At 29.1% G+C, this 20,252-nt stretch overlaps 2 protein-coding genes across 2 annotated transcripts in view; both read right to left on the reverse strand.

The window, feature by feature from the left end:
• Nucleotides 1-1,555: 1,555 nt before the first annotated feature.
• On the reverse strand, nt 1,556-8,445 carry LOC113373603 (neither inactivation nor afterpotential protein C-like). The gene is made up of 19 exons (XM_026613891.1): nt 8,325-8,445; nt 8,038-8,204; nt 7,681-7,965; nt 7,269-7,471; nt 6,853-6,943; nt 6,118-6,402; nt 5,881-6,057; nt 5,377-5,597; nt 4,766-5,278; nt 4,410-4,702; nt 3,907-4,187; nt 3,698-3,806; nt 3,458-3,635; nt 3,249-3,398; nt 3,073-3,185; nt 2,739-2,810; nt 2,548-2,681; nt 2,253-2,452; nt 1,556-2,135 (listed from the first exon to the last, which is right to left on the reverse strand). Exons 1-19 carry the CDS (start codon nt 8,443-8,445, stop codon nt 1,556-1,558), a joined length of 4,173 nt encoding a protein of 1,390 aa, XP_026469676.1.
• Nucleotides 8,446-13,427: 4,982 nt separating this feature from the next.
• Nucleotides 13,428-20,252, reverse strand: part of LOC113373604 (protein Wnt-10b-like) — a 38,370-nt gene continuing 31,545 nt past the window's right edge. The window contains exons 3-8 of the mRNA XM_026613892.1: nt 15,936-16,198; nt 15,277-15,448; nt 15,001-15,220; nt 14,726-14,928; nt 14,405-14,571; nt 13,428-13,624 (exon numbers count right to left, since the gene is read on the reverse strand). Coding sequence (XP_026469677.1) covers nt 13,428-13,624; nt 14,405-14,571; nt 14,726-14,928; nt 15,001-15,220; nt 15,277-15,448; nt 15,936-16,198 — 1,222 coding nt within the window. The remainder of the gene's footprint in view (nt 13,625-14,404; nt 14,572-14,725; nt 14,929-15,000; nt 15,221-15,276; nt 15,449-15,935; nt 16,199-20,252) is intronic.

The raw sequence follows: 20,252 nt of genomic DNA on the forward strand, positions 1-20,252 counted from the left end.
GATTCAATTTCTCGGAATAAACATGCCATTTTCTAAGCACTGACTCCACATTTTTCATTTTCACGATTATAATCTGTATATAACTAAATCAGCTCGCAATTTTTCGTCAATAATGCCCAATAACTAATTTAATCTTCCGCAGATTTGCGCTTATGGGATTGAACACTAAATAATTTCGTTTTTGATTCCACGGTAACTTTAAAGAAAAAAATGAATAAACAGAACTGTTATTTACTAATTTGCCGAGTAATTAATCGGTTAATTGTTTCTACTGATATCACATTGCAAAATAAATATGCTTTTTGTGTTTCCGTGTGTCTCTTCTTAAGTTAGATTGTTTATTATAATTTATCAAGTATTCTAGATTTTATATAAGTAATAAAAATATAAAAAATACAAGGTATAATAAATTTAATTTCCAAAACTCGTTTTGGCGCCCCCTGGTTAGTACCATGAGCCTTCGGAAAAACATGTTTGTTTTACAATATATAATAACTGCAAACATTAATTAATGTATATACGATTAGTTTTTCCTAAATGATTAGATTTTTTACATTTAGAGAATTAGTAATATTATATGTTCAGACTGGTGCATTCTGTTGTATAATATTCATTTTCAATCAGTTAATTGTGGTACGGCCATTTAACATTGCACAATGGGTTTAATGCGTAAAGTTGAAACTATATTGCAAATATTTACTTCTTCCTTTAACATAATCATACGTTTCATGTATATTGCTAACATAAGTTCAATTCAGTGCTATTCAGCGAAACAGCCTTCTTGTAATATCATATTAGTTAGTTTAGCTAACTAAACATAATCGTCGCATATTTGTTTCATTCTTAACAGTAATCAATTACGTTAGTTCTATTAGCTTATTTTTATGTCTTCTCAAATGGCCATTTAATGATTGCAATTTTTATATTGTTTTATTTCTTTTTCATAACTTTAATACTGATAGCTCTTCATCGGACGCAGCAATGTCTGGTAAGGACAATTTTCATTTAGAAATACATTGCTTTCTATATTTCCGAGTAAAAACTAATGGTACTACTGCTTGGCATCAGGCTGCTCGAAGTGGGTGTCAAACCTGAGACCTCTGAATCAAATCCCCGTCGTTCACTTAGCTATAGGCGAGCCCTAACTTTGGACTTAAATAAATTCTTATGCAAGTTTTCAACCAAAGCATATTGGTATACGTAAAATTTATCAAATTTAAGAATGTGTTTTGTTTTCCTCTAATATTCAATTTAAATAGTCAATGTTTACTGACTTATATCCACGACAAATTTTTTATTGAAAATATGTGGAAAATACATTGCCACTTTTCCAGGACGAGTATTTACGTCAACCACAGTTAACTGGTTAAATATTTGATTCTGCAGGTGGCAGTATCATAGTTTCAAACTTTTCATTTACTGTGCTATCAATAATGAATTAATATGAAAAAAAATGTGACGTATATTTTATTAGTGTTTATTAAATTTACCATAAAGTTGATTTGAATATGTTTTATAACAAAATACATTTACTTCTTAATCATTATTTTAATTGCTATACATCTGTTTTTGGTGAGGTATTCAATTCTACTTCATTATATGCCGGTGGTGCGTCATGTCTAAGGTTAGTTTTCCTCAGAATAGCTTGGAAATTAAAAGGCCCCTTAGTATCATCATCGTTATCTGATTGTTCACACTTGCTTTTCAGTAATTTCAGTTCCTCTATAGGATTTGAGCCTAAATTGCTTTTAGCAGGGCTTTTATTTTCCATAATTTTGGGTTCGGGTGTAGGCGCAGTCAAATTACTTTCTGCAACTGGCACTATGTCTGCCAAAGAATGTTTTCGTTTGAAAATTTTTCGCTTCTCTTCGCTGGGTATTGGAGATTTTTTGGCTAAATCATTTAATGACTTTGATTCAGTGATTTGTGATTTTTCCACCAATGCTTTTTCTTCAGGAATTTCAGTTCGACTGTATGTTTTACTTTGAAGAGCTTTGTATGGTTGCAGAAACGAAGGCAAATTTTTGTCACATTTTTGCAGGGATAATGTGATTTCGTTAGTTATAACGGATTTTGTCGGTTGTAAAGGGGAGTCCCAGGCATCTAAGTCATATCTTGATCCATCTGCCTTTGTTCTGAAAATATAATAGAGATTGCTCCATAAATAATAATCTTGTCCCAAATTGATAACAATGATTCAAATCGTTCTTTCAATATTTCTTCATTGTTTGCATAGTTAGACTTCTACTTACTTTTTGTGACTCCAAGGTTCACAGCATTCGATAGGTTCCGTAAAATTGATATCAGTTAATTTAAATGGAAGTTTCCTGACCGGAGCAGGTGGATCAACAATTATAGAATCCATACTTGTTTGACTATCAATTTCATCTAAAGAAATGTAGTCGTTGCTTTCTTTTAGAGAACACAAGACAATTTGATTGAATATGTGCGACTGTAAAAAATATAAAATTTATTGAAAAATACTTTAATTAAGAACCATTAAACAACTATTATTGTATAATTTATGTTATATTTAGTTCTTTTTACCTGTTGACATAAATATATTAAATCTTGTTGCCTAGCTGCTCTATATTTTAATATTACTTCATATATAGTACGATTCTTCCATAGCTTGCAATAATAAGCAATCGATTCGTAATCGGATTTATTGGACGCGTCATCTATTAATATTTATAAATCAATTTAAAGGTTTGATATTATATATTTCAACAAAATACCTGCAATATTATCATCGTTTAGAATTTCCTCGTCTTCCACATTTTCATTGGTGGGGTCTTCTCTTTCCTTTTCTGATGGATTTTGATGGAAATGAAAATTAATAATATAAAATAATAATACATAAATTTTATAGAATATATATTACAATTAAATTTAATTTTATTTATACTTTGATCATGTTAGACTATTAATTTATAATTTAATTAATTCACTTGAACGGTGAATCAATAGCTTAATTGCTATTGTAACATGTATAAGTCAATGAATTAAACTATAAATATATACAGATCTAATAAAATGAATAATTTACAAAAAATATAATATTTAATTAACCTTCATTGTCAATAGCCTTTTTACGATTTCTCAAAGCCATCAGTTTTCTAGCCAAGAAACTCCTTACCATACACTGTGTTTTAACGATTTTCTTCATTTGATATTCGTACAATCTATAATGCATTCATTCATTATTGATATGATAATAAACCAATTATTGTAAAATTAATATTTACCTGCAAAGATATTCTAAATTATAATATTTTAAAAGGACTTTTGTACGTCCAATAATCCAACCTTCCATATTCAATCGTAAAAGAAGTAGGCGACAGTTTTGTTTGCTCAGTTCTACTTTTTCGTCAAAACCGAAGGCCAGAAATGTGTATCTAATTGAAATAATACATGCTATAATGATGTGTTGAATAATATAAATGAGTTCAAATACCTCTTAAGAAATTCTTGAAATGAAATTCGACATGGATACCCCTCTTTTCTTATCACGGCTGTACTTTTGATGAAAAGCGCTACGATTTGTTCTCGAACGATTGTTTCAATAAAATTTTTGGTTTTATCCAAATTTCTTCTAATACATCGTATAAGATGACTACTGCCCGTTCCGTTATCTACAAAAAAGTCTCATAATTTTAATATCATATTGTTAACAGATTAATGATTTATTCTATACCGATAGAATAATGTTTCAGCAACTTGGTGGCTGTTGAACGAAATATTTTACTTGCGTTTGGTACGTTTAGAGCCTGTGAATACACTCCTTTGGAAGTATATTTATTTTTCTAAAATAAGATTTTCACAAGGTTAAATTTATTACAGCTCATTTGCTAATTACATATATATGCAGTTTCAAAATACTTTAATTTTTCCTTTCTCGTGTACCAAAGCCTTATCCCATTCAGACGCTTCTTCTTGCTCGTGTATATTGAACTTTTGGCTTGGCACGAGATTTCCAGTTTCCGTCAATTTATTTGTGAACATTTCTTTTATTATTTCGTTTGATGTTTTTCTTAAAATATCAACTACATCATATGATAAAACATCATTCGTTTTTTTAATAAAATTAGTAATGTTATATTCGACGGTCCCGATGTAATGTACAACATTGAAGGTCGTTTTAGATGTTTTTTTGATACAGCGAAAACGTTGTTTTTCGATGACATCTGTAAAGTAAAATATAATAAGTATTTCAGATTAATCTAATATTAATAAATGAACATGGTAAATATTATTGAGTGGGAATATTTTATCTAGGACACATACTTTACACTTAACATATATCAGAACGCAGTAGATGGCGCATATATTTCGAGCTACATAAGTTACAGAAAAGAATTATAAATCTTAGAAATAAGTCCTTGGCGACTGTATTACTATCTACTCACCTAATACAAAATTATCATTTTTGCCAATACGACAGGTGTCATGAATAGTTTCCCAAATACCATCTGGTTTTCCAAACAATTCGTCTAGTGTCATTTTGTTATCAAAATATTCTAAATTTATAGCAGGCACATGCTCTTCTTCGTATTCTTGCATCTCCGTCGTAAAAACAAGATGATTATAAAGATATTGCATCTGTTCATTGATACAATTTACAGCAAACTGTTCATAAGAATTTGTCGTATAAGATTCGAAGCCAAACATGTCCAAAATGGATATAGATAACGAATCGCCACTGAAAACATTGAGGTTATTTGAATAAGGAATAATTATTTCAAAAGTATTTGATAAAACTTACTACAAAGTACGATGGAATGAAAATTTATTGTTAATAGCATTGGTGATCCAATCGACCAATCTCGAATATAATGTTATGGCCAATACATTAAAAATGTCCTTGGTTTCTTCAGATGTTCGCTTGCGTTCCATTTTTGTCTCATTTTCTACAACATAAGTATTTAATAAAACTTGTCCAAACATAAATTCATCAACATGAAGATTTTCTGAAATCTTCTTGATAGCTTCTGTGGTGTACAATTCATTGTCATTATTGTCAAAAGACATATCATTGATTATAATTATAGCCGCGAGAACGTTCCAAATTATATTCAATTGTTCATCTTCCAAACCCAGTTTTCGTAGATTATTAACAAAAGTCATGAATTTCTTAGTATTTTCTGTTTTATTATTTTCGTTAAGCAATTTAAAAATTCGTGGTTTGACTTCGGTATCCAAATTATATAAATGTAGTTTTCCAAGTGCCATCATGCCCTCATAAAAATAGTGGAAAATGTTAAAAGTCGTAGTGTTGCTAAAAACAGCTTTTATTAGATCTATAGCATTTATATATATATATATATATATATAAATATATATAAACGTATTTTTTATTTATTATTAATTAATTACCCATTTAACTGAATAGCTCTCCATTTTTCAAGTTGATATATTGAATACACTACTCCGCTAATATTTCCAGTTGAACTGTACGTTAGAATTGTTTGGAGCACACATCTGGTAGAATGGTCATTAAATTGTGTTTTGGCTTGGGTCAAAAATGTTAAAACTTCTAGTGATGAATTTATAAGGTCACCCATATTTCTGTCAGTTTCACCTAAAATAAACAAAACCTTGATATAATACTATTATATACAATTATTATATGCAACATTTATAAAGATTACTGTGGATATTAGCAGGTCCAAGTTTCAATACCAAGTTTCTTTTTTAATTATAAAAATTTTCTAAAGATGTAAATTATACTTAATATTCTAAATCTGAACAATTCTATTATTGATACTAGATTATTCTTATTTGCTCTCAGACTGTTTTCTAATGAATAATTAAGTATAATTCAAAATATAAAAAACTTATTTGTTAATATACGAAAAATTGAAAAAGTTTACCCATGTATGATAAATGTTTTATAATTTTGGCAGCGTTCACACTTTTTCCCGAACAAGTTTCACCAAACAGTAAAATCCGTTGACCTTCTTTATAATGCAACATATTCTGGTAAGCTCCATCAGCCACAGCAAAAACATGTGGAGCATGATCCGATTTTGATTTATATTTATATTTTGCATGGTGCTAAAATAAAACATATTACAAAATCTAATTTTATATTATTTTCTCAGCCATAGTATTTACCTCATCAGTAAATAAATGTTCGCAGTCTTCATCGGGATTTAAGGCAAGCAATATATCTCCAATAAATGTATATATTAGCCCTTTATCAAATCTATCATGTAAAAGATTTAAAATATTTTCTTCTGTAATATTATCCATAGTCGATAAATCTTCTATAAGTAATTTCTGCGGTGAAGTATCGTTGCTACATTTAATTTCCAAGTTATCAAGAAATATTTCTGGTTTTTTATAAAGCTTCCTTGTGCTACGAAAATCTTCTACTAGTTTCGAAAGTTCCAAATTTAACTATGAAAATAAAAAATATATAGTAAAGTTAAGTTAAAGTTAGACTAGTGTACTTGCTTAAAAGACCATTAATAAAAAAGTTATTGTTAACTTTACAAAAGTTTTTTTGCAACTATCTTTGTATACATTGTTCTAAGATTTTTCTTAAATTACTTTATTCTCAAGTGCACATATATTTGTGAAAAATATTATTCTTTGCTAGATGTTACAGATTACAGATACATTTTTGAAGCATTATGCAGCATTTATTTTCGCAATCAACAACACAAACTTCCATATCTAATACATATATGTATTTGTATATATATGTTTTTATATATATATATATAAAAACTAATATGTTAATTCAGTAACTTCTATATTGAAAATACTGAAATTTGGAATTGATGACTGAATTCTAAGAGTTGATGTTAATATGAATTTTTGTTTTGAAAATTAAAAAATACATACATGATAATCACGTTCTGGAAGTTGAGTTATAAACGGATGAGCTACGACCTCCATCATTAAAGGTCGGTGTTCTGGATTTTTTACTAAACATCTGCAAAATTATATATTAATTTTACTAATTGATAGATGCCAAATTAATTTTAAAACTTTATTTCTAATATTTTTTTAAAGAAAATGGTTTTGTTGTTGTTATACATTGAAATTGTAAAAGAAAATGGAATTACACGAGATATTCGTAGAGCGATTTTACTATTTTTAGTATATTTATTTTTAGTATATTTGATGTAAGGGCTTTCGAATAAATATCATTCTAAATCAAATTTCGTAAATTGAAATAACAACAAAAGCATGTACATAATTGGTGACTATGTTTTTATTTTAATTTTGATCTTATTAATTTAATAATATTAACTCACTCATTTATGAAATCGTTGAAAGTATTTGACCACAGATGGGGCCTGTATAATCCAGGTGGGGGATTTTTTTCGATATGAAATAATGCCCTTGTTGGATGCATATCCTCATAGGGCGCCGAGCCATCGCCCATTTCAATAGCAGTGATGGCCAAGGACCACACGTCTGCTCGGCTACCGTGAAAACTTTGATCTCCTGATATTATCTGTTGAAAAATTAATAATATTGATTAATAGCATATTATAAATCGGGTTTGTTTCGCGAGATTTCTAAAGAAGGTCAGAATAAATTTATAATAAAAAAAATCGTTGCATGAAAGCACGAATTTATAGTGAAAATTAAATTTGATCCACATAACAAAAATGTGTCTACTACATTTTGAAACCGTATACATGACCATGCATTTTTATTCACCTCTGGAGCCATCCAACAAGGTGAACCTTGCCTCAATTTCTCAATGCTTCCGCGATCTCTTACTGAACATCGAGATAGATTGAAATCTATCAGTTTAACTTCTCCTCTGGTAGTTAAAAGAATGTTATTTCCTTTTATATCGCCATGTGCCAATAAATGACCATGTAAATAAGTTAGCGCTTTGATGATTTCTTTCAGAATAAAAGCTATGTGCTCTTCGAACATTCGTCGATTTGCATGGATCAAAGCTCGGACAATGTCGATCACGGGTCCACCTTCACAAACCTAAATATATAAATTGATTACTATATATTTTCAACAAAATTTTACTTAATCTGATAGTTAAATGTGTTTCACCTCCATAAAGAAAAGAATTTTTACGGGTTCATCTTCTGTTTTATAAGCTCCATAGAATTCTGGTAGATTCGGATGTAAGCATAAATCTTTGAGTACACTATATTCTTTCAGAATTAACTTGTCATATCGGCCATCTAAACGTTGAACTTTTACAGCGCACTTGCTCTCTAAAAAAAAACAATAATATACATTTACTAAACCTACTTAGCTCAAGGCGCACTTCATTAATACACAATCAAACAAAAGTTAAGACCTTGCTAATATATTTTGATTATATATATTTGTACCTGTAGCAGGGTCTTTTGATAAATAAACTTTACCAAAAACACCTGAACCTAGCAGCTCTTTACACTCAAATTGACTAATTATCGGCAGCGTTTCCAAAGATATATCTTCACTTCCCTCCATAATTATTTAATTATTATGTATTTTTTCTTTAATATTAATATTCCTTCTTGCCATATTGTTCGTGTAAAATCTGAAAAAGGACTGTTCATTGACTTACTCAAATTAAAACTCTGCTACGAAGCTTATTCAATTAGCAAGTTTCAATGAAAAGAAGCCACATAGCTCGCTAATCTTCCAGCAGAGCAGATTATGAAGCACCATAAATATACAAAGCAGATATTGATTTTAATATTGTGAACAAGGTCGATTTTCCCTCGTCGGCATGAAATTTTTTTTTAATTACTAAGTTGAATCAATAAACTCGATATTTCATAATTTTTTCATTACTAATTTACTTTCTAAATCAGTATATATAAATCGTTACCATAAAGAAAACTGGAGAGTTTGCAATATTATTAGAAACTCTAATGAAGATTATTACATTAGATAAAACTTCACAAAGTTTTTATGCAATACTTGAAAAGGAAGTAGAAAAATAAGGTCTTCTCGATTATGGCATTGCCTTTGGACACGCAAAAGCTTATAGTAACTTTGAACTCTAAGATTAAATAGCTATTGTTTTTTGTAGTTAGTTAGCGTTTTAGAATAATCTTTAATTAAAGATGTGTATTCCTATCGTCATTTTGATGTTATCCTACCCAATCGAGATGGGATCTCGGGGGGCTTCTCGACACTATTATTGTTTGTTAATGTGCGCTTCTCGCGTTATGAATTTTTGTGCGATTCGTTTCGGCAATATAAATATTTCGCAATCGTAAAGTTGTTCAAAATATCGCCAACTGTTGCCGTGTCAAATCCGCCGTTCGGTTAATTAAGTAAAGAAATATTGAGTGGTGGTCTAACAGACTGACGCTTCCACTCAGGGAGTGATTACACGTTCTGAACTCTCGCAATAAATTTATATGTGTTTAAAGCAATCACCCACTGGATGTTCTTGAGAGGTAACTGATGTTATTTAATTTGGAATACTTAAAAACGTGAAAACAGACTATTTTTTATAAAAAACAACAACGATATCACAATTTTAAAAAAATCAAACATTAGAAGTATAATTAACAACATTGTAAATGAAGAATAAAAAGTACTTCAACTGCTTTAGAAATCTGATAATCAATTGATGTCGTTCCTTTTTAAATATCACATGTATGATCGTTCAGCACATTGTATTTGTTTATGAAGAATATTACAATAATATTTACATAATAAAGCAAATACGTGCATGAGATTGAATAAATAATGTATACAAAGAGAGACGTTTGGGTGTTTAATATAATATAAATTTTGTGCTACGCGGCAATTAAAATTTGATTTTGTTAACGCGATGTCAAAGTTAAATATTTTAGAAGAAAATGTCTTAGAAGTTGATATAAGTAGAATCTTGAAACATTAGCGTAAAGTGTCAAGTTCTAAGTACTCCATCATACGATTTTTTATTGTTAATTATTTTTTTAATTCACTGGAATTTCGTTGGTTGGAATAGCATTTGCTATAATTTTTTAATTTGAACCGTTTTTTTACCATCGTTTTTGCTGTTGCCTTAGGTAGTGTAGGAATTAGTGCCATACACATTAAATATTCGAATATATTAAATTGACAAGTATGTTTGAAAAGCAACAATTACATATACAAAATAAATTATACGTTAAGTTTATTGTTAATTATTTTTTTAATGCACTGGAATTTCGTTGGTTGGAATAGCATTTGGTATAATTTTTTATTTTAACCGTTTTTTCACCATCGTTTTTGCTGTTGCCTTAGGTAGTCTAGGAATTAGTGCCATATACATTACATATTCGAATATATTAAATTGACAAATATGTTTAAAAAGTAACAATTACATATACAAAATAAATTATACGTAAGTTTCGGACGACATATTATCTAGGTATTACAGTGTTATCTTTGTCAAAAATTTGCTCATGAAATTTACATTTTTCATTCGTTGAACATTGTAGTTGTTATTTCGTAAAATTTCTTTAAAATTAAAAGCCATTGATATTTTTTTGTTCTCTGGCTGTTTCATTGGGTAAAGGAGACAGATGACGATTTTAAAGAAAACAATTAAAAAACACATTTATATAATCAGGAATTAAGTGGGAATTTCACTGAACATAGTATGACAGCTGTTTGTTTGATACATGTTATGTGTTGTGATATTGTTCATTTGGTTTAGACAGTATAATTACTCAAATTTTAATTGGATCCTTGTTCTCAGCCCTATATATATATATATATATATATATATATATATATATATATATATATTAATTGTTTAATATGAACAAAACAGCACTCAGATTTGTTTAACACAACTTTATTTTATGATTACAGACGTTTCGAGACCATGGTGTGTCTCATCTTCAGTGTAATTTCAAAAACAGTTACTTATATACTACACATTCTTTAATAATTTATATTAAAAATTAAATGAAATTTAAATAAATTATTAAAGAATGTGTAGTATATAAGTAACTGTTTTTGAAATTACACTGAAGATGAGACACACCATGGTCTCGAAACGTCTGTAATCATAAAATAAAGTTGTGTCAAACAAATCTGAGTGCTGTTTTGTTCATATTAAACAATTAATATTCGTTCCACTCATATCATAAAATTCTATAATACATATATATATATATATATATATATATATATATATATATTATTAGTATATATTAGTATATATAATGTTCAGGTATTCGGCTTGACCACTTTTTTATATGTTGTTTTGAGGAACCTAATTATAGATGTTAAGCAGTTTAAGAATCGTAGTGCCAACACAATTGCGGGTGGGCAATATAATTATTTTACTTTCAGGTGTTGCTTCTGCTTTATCTTCTGCTTGTATTTTATTTACTTCCGCAAATTGATTAATTTCTGACACCATCCCTAAATTTGGCCTGAGTTTATTTTTTCCTTGAGGATACCGTTTCCTTGGCTTTTTACTTCTGAAACATTTCTGCATAGGTAGACGATGATAACACAGATTCACGCTCGGGTGGCATTTCGAAGCGCGACTAACGCGCTAATGTTACGAAGAAGCTCACGGACAGATGCAATACGCACCATTGTCCGGCGGGTTCATGTTCGGCTCATTGCGCGCTTTTGACTACATTGTATACTAACGCACCGATGATAATCTTTTAAGCTCAAAGTCCATATTTCATTGCATTGACAATCGCAATACTTGCATGTGTGTATGCGCGAAGTGTTTCTTCTTCGTCTTTTTATTTTTTATTCCGGGCCCTTCGACCGGACAGAATCAACAATGCAATTTATCCGAAGGAAGAACGAAATATAATAATGTATGTTGCGCGAGTAGTATATGTGTTCTCCAACGCGAAACGCAGTTTTTAGATTTGTTTCGTATGTTGTTTTTATTGTTTGCCGTCATACAAAGAATGATGTGCGAATGATCACCAACGACGCTAATGGTCGTCGTTTAAGCTAATTCTCTATAGTTTTCCGAGAAATGATGCTGATACAATTGCATTGAAGAAGAAAATCAATATAGATAAATCAATTTGTAATAACAATCGAGAAAATTATAGCATTTCTTTGTAAAGATTTTCTTTCATTCTAAATCTATTTTTTCATTGAGGCGATTAGTCTAGAAATATTATTAATAGAAAGAGCTATTTATGTTTCTATAAATTAGTGAAAACTCATGAACAATATCAGTATTAGAAATAATATTTTCTCTTTATATGCGTATGTCGATCAAATATGAGTAAATACTAAAATCGGAGTTTTATCATCATATTTAAATTGGACAAGTTTATTTTGAACTTGAACTTTGCATTTACCTCAATAAACTTTTACGACATTGATATATTTTTGAAAAATCAAATCAAATATACATGTCAATATAGTTTTGTTGATGTCAATATAAATTTATGATCTTCTATTTTTATATTTTTTTTTTTTTTTTGTAATTATATTGATATTTAACAAATCAACTTCTCTCATTTTTTTACATAGCAATTAATATGTTGCTTCATATTTTTATTACAATAAATTAAGTACAATGATTATTTATCTATAACTAAATAATAATTTAATTGTTTTGCATAAGTTGTATAAAATTCGAGTTTTTAGTGTTTCTCTAACACTTCTTACATTATTTCTTTAATTTAATAGAGGTTAAAGTCAGTCAAATTTGAAAATATATATGCTTATAGTTAAGTGAATAAGTGTTTTAAGCGTTTCATAGGGATATTAATAAATTACGAAATAAATTAAAATAAAAATAAATTTTAATGATTATATACTACTAGTACATAACATTAATATTACTAGTACATAACACTAATTAAATACTGGGAATAAAAGTATTTTTTACTTTGATTGGATATGGTAAATAATACATTCAAATTATAACTTATTCCTGACATCTTCACAATGAAATACATTTTTACAATAATAACACTGGCCTGCAAATTTTAAATTTTCGAAAAGTACGATTAGAATATTGTAAAATCAGAAGTTACATCCAACTTGTTTTCCAATTAAAAGTACATATATATAAATACTGTAAATAATAATAGACTTTTGCAAAGATGGCGAGGATAATAGATAGTAAATTATCTTACTATATTATATAAGTGATGAAAAATATTTTTGCCATATTGGTTTCTCGTTTAAATTTCAGTCGTTATGTATGTATAAGTTTCTTCATTTTTCATCGCAGGCCTATGTAATTTGAGCATTCGTAACACACGGCTAAGGAGGATACATAATCTCGTATAGTATAGAGTATACGTGCATTTTTGGTTTAATAAACATTAATATTCTCACACATTTTTATTGGGACACAAATATGCAATTTAGTTCACTATGTTTCACTACTTTTATTTAAGTTCAGATACTGTGAACATTCAATGATTGTATTCAAATAATTGAACGAACTTTTTTGGACAATGTCTATGGTTTTATCACAAATTAATATCTTTCACCTCGGATTAGATTCTACTTGCATCTATCTATTTGCATACGGCTATCCATTCGTCTCGTTCGCAAGTGTCGCAGTCGACCGTGCAGCACCAGTGGAACCTGCAATTGCATCTCGACACATAGTGTTCCCTTATCAAATTGTATCCGCGTCCGCAACACATCGTCGAACAACTGTCGAGAGCGGCGTCCTGGGTCGCGTTGTGGGTGCAGCGTCTACCCGACGTACCTGGTCGGTTAACCACAAAAATTGATTTGTTAGAGGAAAGTGAGTTGTGAAAATCAGTTTTGTATTCGAGTTGTTCTTACACATTAACAGATTTCAAGCCTTATCAAATTTAGTAATATCAGTCATCAAATGATAATTATGGAGTGAAATCTGCTGTTTTTTATACTAAACAAAACTGGGACTCATATTTATGAGGTCAATTTTACAATAAAATATAAATGTTATGGCAACGCTATATTATGAGTTTATTTTTGTATGAATTAGTTGTAACGAACTGTCAAAATGCTATGAATTTGCTGTTCGATCAGGCGTTTCACACATTGAACCTAACCTACAAAACGCACACATGTCAAATAACTATTTTATCATAAGCGCGTTTTTCTTATGTTTCATTGATAACACATTTTTGAAGTTAGGTTTTTGCACATCAAATACATAGCTTTTTGTTAGTTCTGTCTACCAATTCATACGAAGATGTAACAGTCCCGTAACATAGCGTTTCCGTAATATTTCCTTTTTATCGGAGTTAAGCAAATATTGCTAGATGGCGTATATGTTTATCGTAAGGTTATATAGATTCACAACAAAACAAATCTTTTTGTGAATATCAACGTGTTGGTTTCTATCCACAATAACAACAATTGATTACATTTTAATTATTATTGGTAATTGACATCAATAATATTTATTGTTGATTCATCATTGTTTTGAATTAGGGAAGCTGCTTCTAATTTAATTTTCAACAAAGTACTGATTATTTAAATATGTTTTATATCATACCTGCAATATCGGCTGCAGAGTCAGCATCACAAAAATTTGGTGAACGTTCATAATACAATAGCGATTGCTGAAATCGTTTTCCACGACCTCCACGTTTCCTTTTATTTGAAGAATTTTCGGAATTGATATTTCGGTTTCTATTGCCACCGCCTTGTCTATTTTTTCGCCTGAAAGAATAAACTTGTAGTGAAATAATTCATTCATTTATTCAAACATTAACGTTATCGAATTGGTATGAAATGAATATAGGTAAATGATACGTCAACAGATATAATTATATTAGTTGAGTGACTGAAACTAACTGAAATATATATTTTTTACCTCTTTTTCTTTGAATCTACTCGCAGGATAGGCGATCCATCGTTCATATTCGATTGATCGACCAAAACCGCAGATTTGTATCGATCTCTGAGCACGCGTCCAACGGTACGAAAATCCGGTGAAGTTTGCCAACACGTTTTCAATTGACAACTACCTGACATTCCATGGCACTTACATCTTATTTGCATATTATTAGCTACAGCCTGGATTAAAATTTTGGATAAATATCATAAAATATTTATATAATTTTAATTATGTGTTTATTGAAGTTTTACCAGTCTACCGGCTTCGTTGTTGTGTAGATTTATACGCGATTGTATATCTCCTAGGCTTTCTCTGGAATCTAGAAATAATCTGGAAAATTCCATTCCATAGTCTAAATTATGTGAACAACCGCCCCATTTCCATTTACTTCCCGTTTCAGTTTTTTCGGAATTTTCAAGTGGTATTTGGTTTATTGCATTCATTTCATTATTTATACCAATAGCATTTAGTCTGAAAAAATATGTTTTTTAATTAAAAATTCTTTAAATATATCTTCTTTTGCTCACCTTTGTTCTTCAAGTTTGAAAGCTTTTCGGTTAGCCGCTGTTGGCAAAAAAGGCTTTTTCGGGGTCGGTCCACAGCCACATGATATAAGAGATCCTTGACTACACGCTCTGGTTACACTGTGCAATATTCCAGCAGCCGATATTGCATAAGCAAATGCTGATTCTCTATAACCTATGAAAATAAAAATAAAACATTGATTGAAATTAGTTCTGACTAATCTGAACGTACACGCGTGATCTTATCTTTTACACGTCTCACGTATATATATATATATATATATATATATATATATATATATATATATATATATATATATATATATATATATTGATCTTTGACAAACTGTTTTATCTAGTTATTCCGGGTATCATTAATTTATGTACATATAGTTATATAGATTTAAAAGAATGTTTGAATGAATTTACACGCCTATGTATTGTCATCGTTAATTTTTCTGAAAATCCTATTAAATAAGCCGATTCAATCTGATTATTCGACACCTTTACAAGCATAATAATAAAAGTCTATAAAATCAGTATCTAATTATTCAATCAATATTCTGAGTTAATTACCGAAGTACTAAAAAATACACACATACATTGCTTGTGAAGACATAGTAATACGAAATTGAAATAGTTTTTGAATTAGAAACTCTTACCATGTTTTAAGATTGCCGACGTGTGCGGATTACTATTTTTTGTATCCAGACTTGAACAGTTCCATCTTTCTTTCCTAAACTGGTGCTGACATTCGGCAACCGCCATTTGGAGCCCTTGGAGCGCCGTGGCCGACGTATCTCCTTGTCGTTTACACAAGCGCAACTGCGCCCTCGTCAGCCCTTGCACCGATCTGCAGGGAGACATTATGTTCGACATCGGCCTTCTTCGAGGCGCGTAGTTGTTGTACGAGCAGCGCGCAGCGCTATAATAAAAAGCAAACTGTTAAATATTATGAAATATAAAGAAAAAATCAATATTATTCAATTACATACAAGTAATGTATAATGAGTAGTAAAAATGCCACCCTACACTAAATTGCTAGAAATTCCTGAATGCTTTATTCGACTTGAGCAAAGTGTGATAGTTTTCTGATGACAAGCAGAAATAAAAAAATTGATATAGATAAAAGTGAAATCGCTACTAATTATACTAGAAAGCTGCGAACAAAAAAGGAAAAAAATACATTTAGACTGTGATAATATATATTTTTTTTGTATTTGTACGAAACTTTACGATTTCTCTAAATCTATTTTCAAAAATTTTAGGTAATACTATTAACTAGTTCAAAAATGAGAAAGTGAAATTACCATTATTAATTATATTTACGCGAAATTGGTAATGACACAAAATAATTAGAAGTGTAATATTACAAGAACTAGGTTTTAAAACTAATTATCATTATACGGTTTTGATAATTTATGATTTCTTTCAAATCATCATACATATCTATAAAAGTTTACTATGTTTCAAATCAAATTGAAACGTGTCATCAGTTTTTTCATTCCCGTATATCTCCTAAATCTAGTCAAAAAAGAAAGCGCATCATTAAAAGGATTAATTCGTTCACATTAAGCCCTGGATATAATGCCTTGCTTACTATTTGGAAATCGTGTAGTAACAAATTACAATGTTAACTGATGTGTTTTTTAAATTAATCTTGTTTTAATAAATGTTAATCTAAATCACATTAATTTATCAAAGTGAGAGTAAAACGTATTCTCAAATTTTTTTTATCAAAATTATATCATTAGATAACTATGTAGATGCGCTCTTTAAAATTTGAAACTTGCTGTGTGTTTGTATACGAATCGTTAATCACTTAACAATAATGTAAACAGTATTGCACTATACATTCACCAAACTTGTGATTTATTTGTAATTATTTATATGTATTCATGTGATAGAGTATTATTTAATAAGTTAAAATATCTACTAGTGACTTTGCGCTAGAAAAGTTTTTGAACACAATAAATCAGTTGAAAATTATTTATTGAAAACAAAATACCCTCTAATTAGTATTTTTAATTTTATGGGCAAAAAGATTTAACGCCCCTGCAATACAGAAATGTTTCGAAAGTAAAATCACCGAAGCCATCTACATATAAATAGTCCGTCGAATATTTGAAATACCAAATGACTTTTATAAAATTTAATTGACGATGTCTCGTAGCAAGCATGGATCTTCTTATCTTTATTTATGTTCAATTTATTCACTGACAATAAAATCGATCCAATTTTTTTTCTAAACGAGTACCAATCGGCATTCGTAATGACTACGTGATAAACTTAATGGCTCTCACCGAATGATTACATGCAGTTTGCATTAGTTAACATGCTGGAATGGAAGTTGAAATACAAAAAAATATACGACTTTATTTACATGTGAATGTTTTGTATTATAAATTGATGATGCATGAAATTTTAATCGAGGTATTACAAATAATTAGAATATACGACATACAAACAGATCATGAAGCTCAAAATTATGAAAAATATTCGGCTACAAGGGTTTTGTTACATATAATCTTTTTGAATAATGATGGTAGAATAAAATTTATCAAATGTTTAGTGAATTTGAATATAATTATTCCTGATTTTATAAAAATAATTTGCTTCTATTATGATGTTATTTCTTGATATCATAACTTACTCACCTCAGTATGAAGAGCAGCGCGATGCACGTTATCAAATACAATGAATTCATCTGCTTATTACGTCGTCTCGTTTTGCATCACTCTTTTGTTTAAAAACATTCATGTTACTGCCAATTCATGTATAGTCTTCAACTTTATCAATTGATTATTAATAAACTTGCACATATTTATTCTCATAGAAATTTACCACATAAAGATATTTATCAATTCTTGTAGCAATTTCTTTTTAATTTCATAGTTTCGATCAGGTAATTCTGAAATTAAAATTAATATACAATCAAATATCATTTCTTTACAACCTACCATAAATTAGAGTTTATTATTACCGTCAGTAGTAATATTATATCAAAAATATAAAAAAAATAACTGTCAGTCAAAAAAATTAACTGACTGTCATATGGACAATTAATTATGTAGTATAGCAAATTAGACATATAGTCTTCTTCTAAATTTTTTAATAACTAGAACACATACATGTACTGATAGTAATTTATGTATATAGAACCCTTAGTATAATGAAGATGTTAATTACAAGCGGCTTATGAAATATCGCTTTTCCAAAAATATCGTTTGTATTTGCTCATATCTGTATATGGTTAACGTTATTTTACTTAAATAAAATCTGGACCTGGACTTGGTTCTGGACCTATTTTACTTGAATAAAAACTGGACCTTGATTACAAATAATATAAATATATGAAAAATTTCAACAATATGATTATACAACCAATTTCAGTTGCATCAAGTTTAGTTCAGTTTTAACTATACGTCTATAGTTGAATATTATATATATATATATATATATATATATATATAAGCACAGGCATAAAATGACAATACTCATTATTTTTCTATACATTATATATTAACTATTAATTACAATATTTTACTTGATTTTTATTGAAGGTTGTGACAAACTTTGTAATTCAAAAAATGCATTATCATATTCAATTATTTAATTTTGAACACACTAGAAAATCCTCATCACCTAGTTCCTATCGGGAGTTGTTTCTCGCAAGTTACGTGGGCGAACGGAATTACTTAAGCGCTAATTGTATGACTAAGGCCCGTACACTTTGATTACCGCGACCGGCTTACGAACACAGCTCCGCGAATAATAATTGCTCGCGATATGGGAAATTGTCATGTGATTATTAATATTACAGTAACCGTACTGGGCAGGACATGTGCGAAAATGCAACCGATGCATATAGGGTATTTCTGTGTGCGATAATATGCGCAGTTTAATGGCGATAGAAGTAATAATTTCGTGTGTAATGTCGCGTATCGGGTCTCCTTGTGAAAACAGACCGTTTATTACCAGAACTCGGCAAATGCGTGTTCGTTTTCGAGTACCGTACCTGATGTGTAATGTGTGATATTGTTTAACGATTAGTAGTATGACGTATTTGAATGTAATTACATGTATTGTTATTCTCTACATTTTGCTTTATTCAAATATAAAAATTGTATACCTATAAAATAAATTCAATTAAATAAAATGTCAACTGATTGTGTTTGAAAGGTTGATACAATTCATATTATGATTTATCAGAGTGTTAAAAATCCATTTTTTTCTGTAACAATCTAACAACTTATATTTTGCAACACATATAAGTGCGCGTACTTTTAATGGAACTTGTCAAGGCACTTTAGAACACTTTTTTTAAAGAACGTTTTTGAAAATTTTAAGTTTATAGTAGAAGAAAAAGTTGTAACTTACCGTTATATAAACATAAACATAAATATTTTTTTATTTGAAAAAATGTGTTAATGGAAATAATGTTTATAGTTTTTTGATATTTTTTTTCTTAGATTTTCTGAATCGAGCGTTTAAGTAATAAATCATCAATTATAATCAATTTATATATATATATATATATATATATATATATATATATATATGTTGAGGATAGTTGAATTTGATTTTGAAATGTATTATTAAATTCTTGAAGGATATAGCATCAAGTAAAAAGTATAAAGTAAAGATTTTTGCAACATTTATATTACTCCATATGTTTTAATGTAAAATTCTATATCATCATCAGTATGTATGATTTTTTTAAAAGAAAACTAACTCAAAATGATGATAATGCCAAATAACAAAAAAAGTTATTATAAATTGCAACGTTGCACTTTTTGTCACTAGTTACTATTTCACAAAATATCATTTTAAAAAATGTTGAGAAATGCAGTGGGAAATGCTAGGCTACTTTAGTTTAAGTAATCAACTTAAAACTCATTGTTCAAACTAAAATGTGGCCTGTAATGGGTGCATTTCTCTACATCTAAAAAAAATAATAATACAAATAAATACTGACA

This window comes from Ctenocephalides felis, unplaced genomic scaffold, assembly GCF_003426905.1.
Source record: "Ctenocephalides felis isolate EL2017-DRISC unplaced genomic scaffold, ASM342690v1 CF-g0.4_SCAFFOLD_01604, whole genome shotgun sequence".
NCBI classification, from domain to species: Eukaryota; Metazoa; Arthropoda; class Insecta; order Siphonaptera; family Pulicidae; genus Ctenocephalides; species Ctenocephalides felis.

Bases quoted from the DNA above. Each gene is read 5' to 3' on its own strand.
- LOC113373603 (XM_026613891.1), bottom strand. From the start codon at position 8,445: ATGGAGGGAAGTGAAGATATATCTTTGGAAACGCTGCCGATAATTAGT. The intron at 6,403-6,852 runs GTATGTATTTTT...TTATTTTCATAG, and splicing joins TTCCAGAACGTGATTATCAT to TTAAATTTGGAACTTTCGAA. The intron at 2,136-2,252 runs GTAAGTAGAAGT...TTATATTTTCAG, and splicing joins GAACCTTGGAGTCACAAAAA to AACAAAGGCAGATGGATCAA.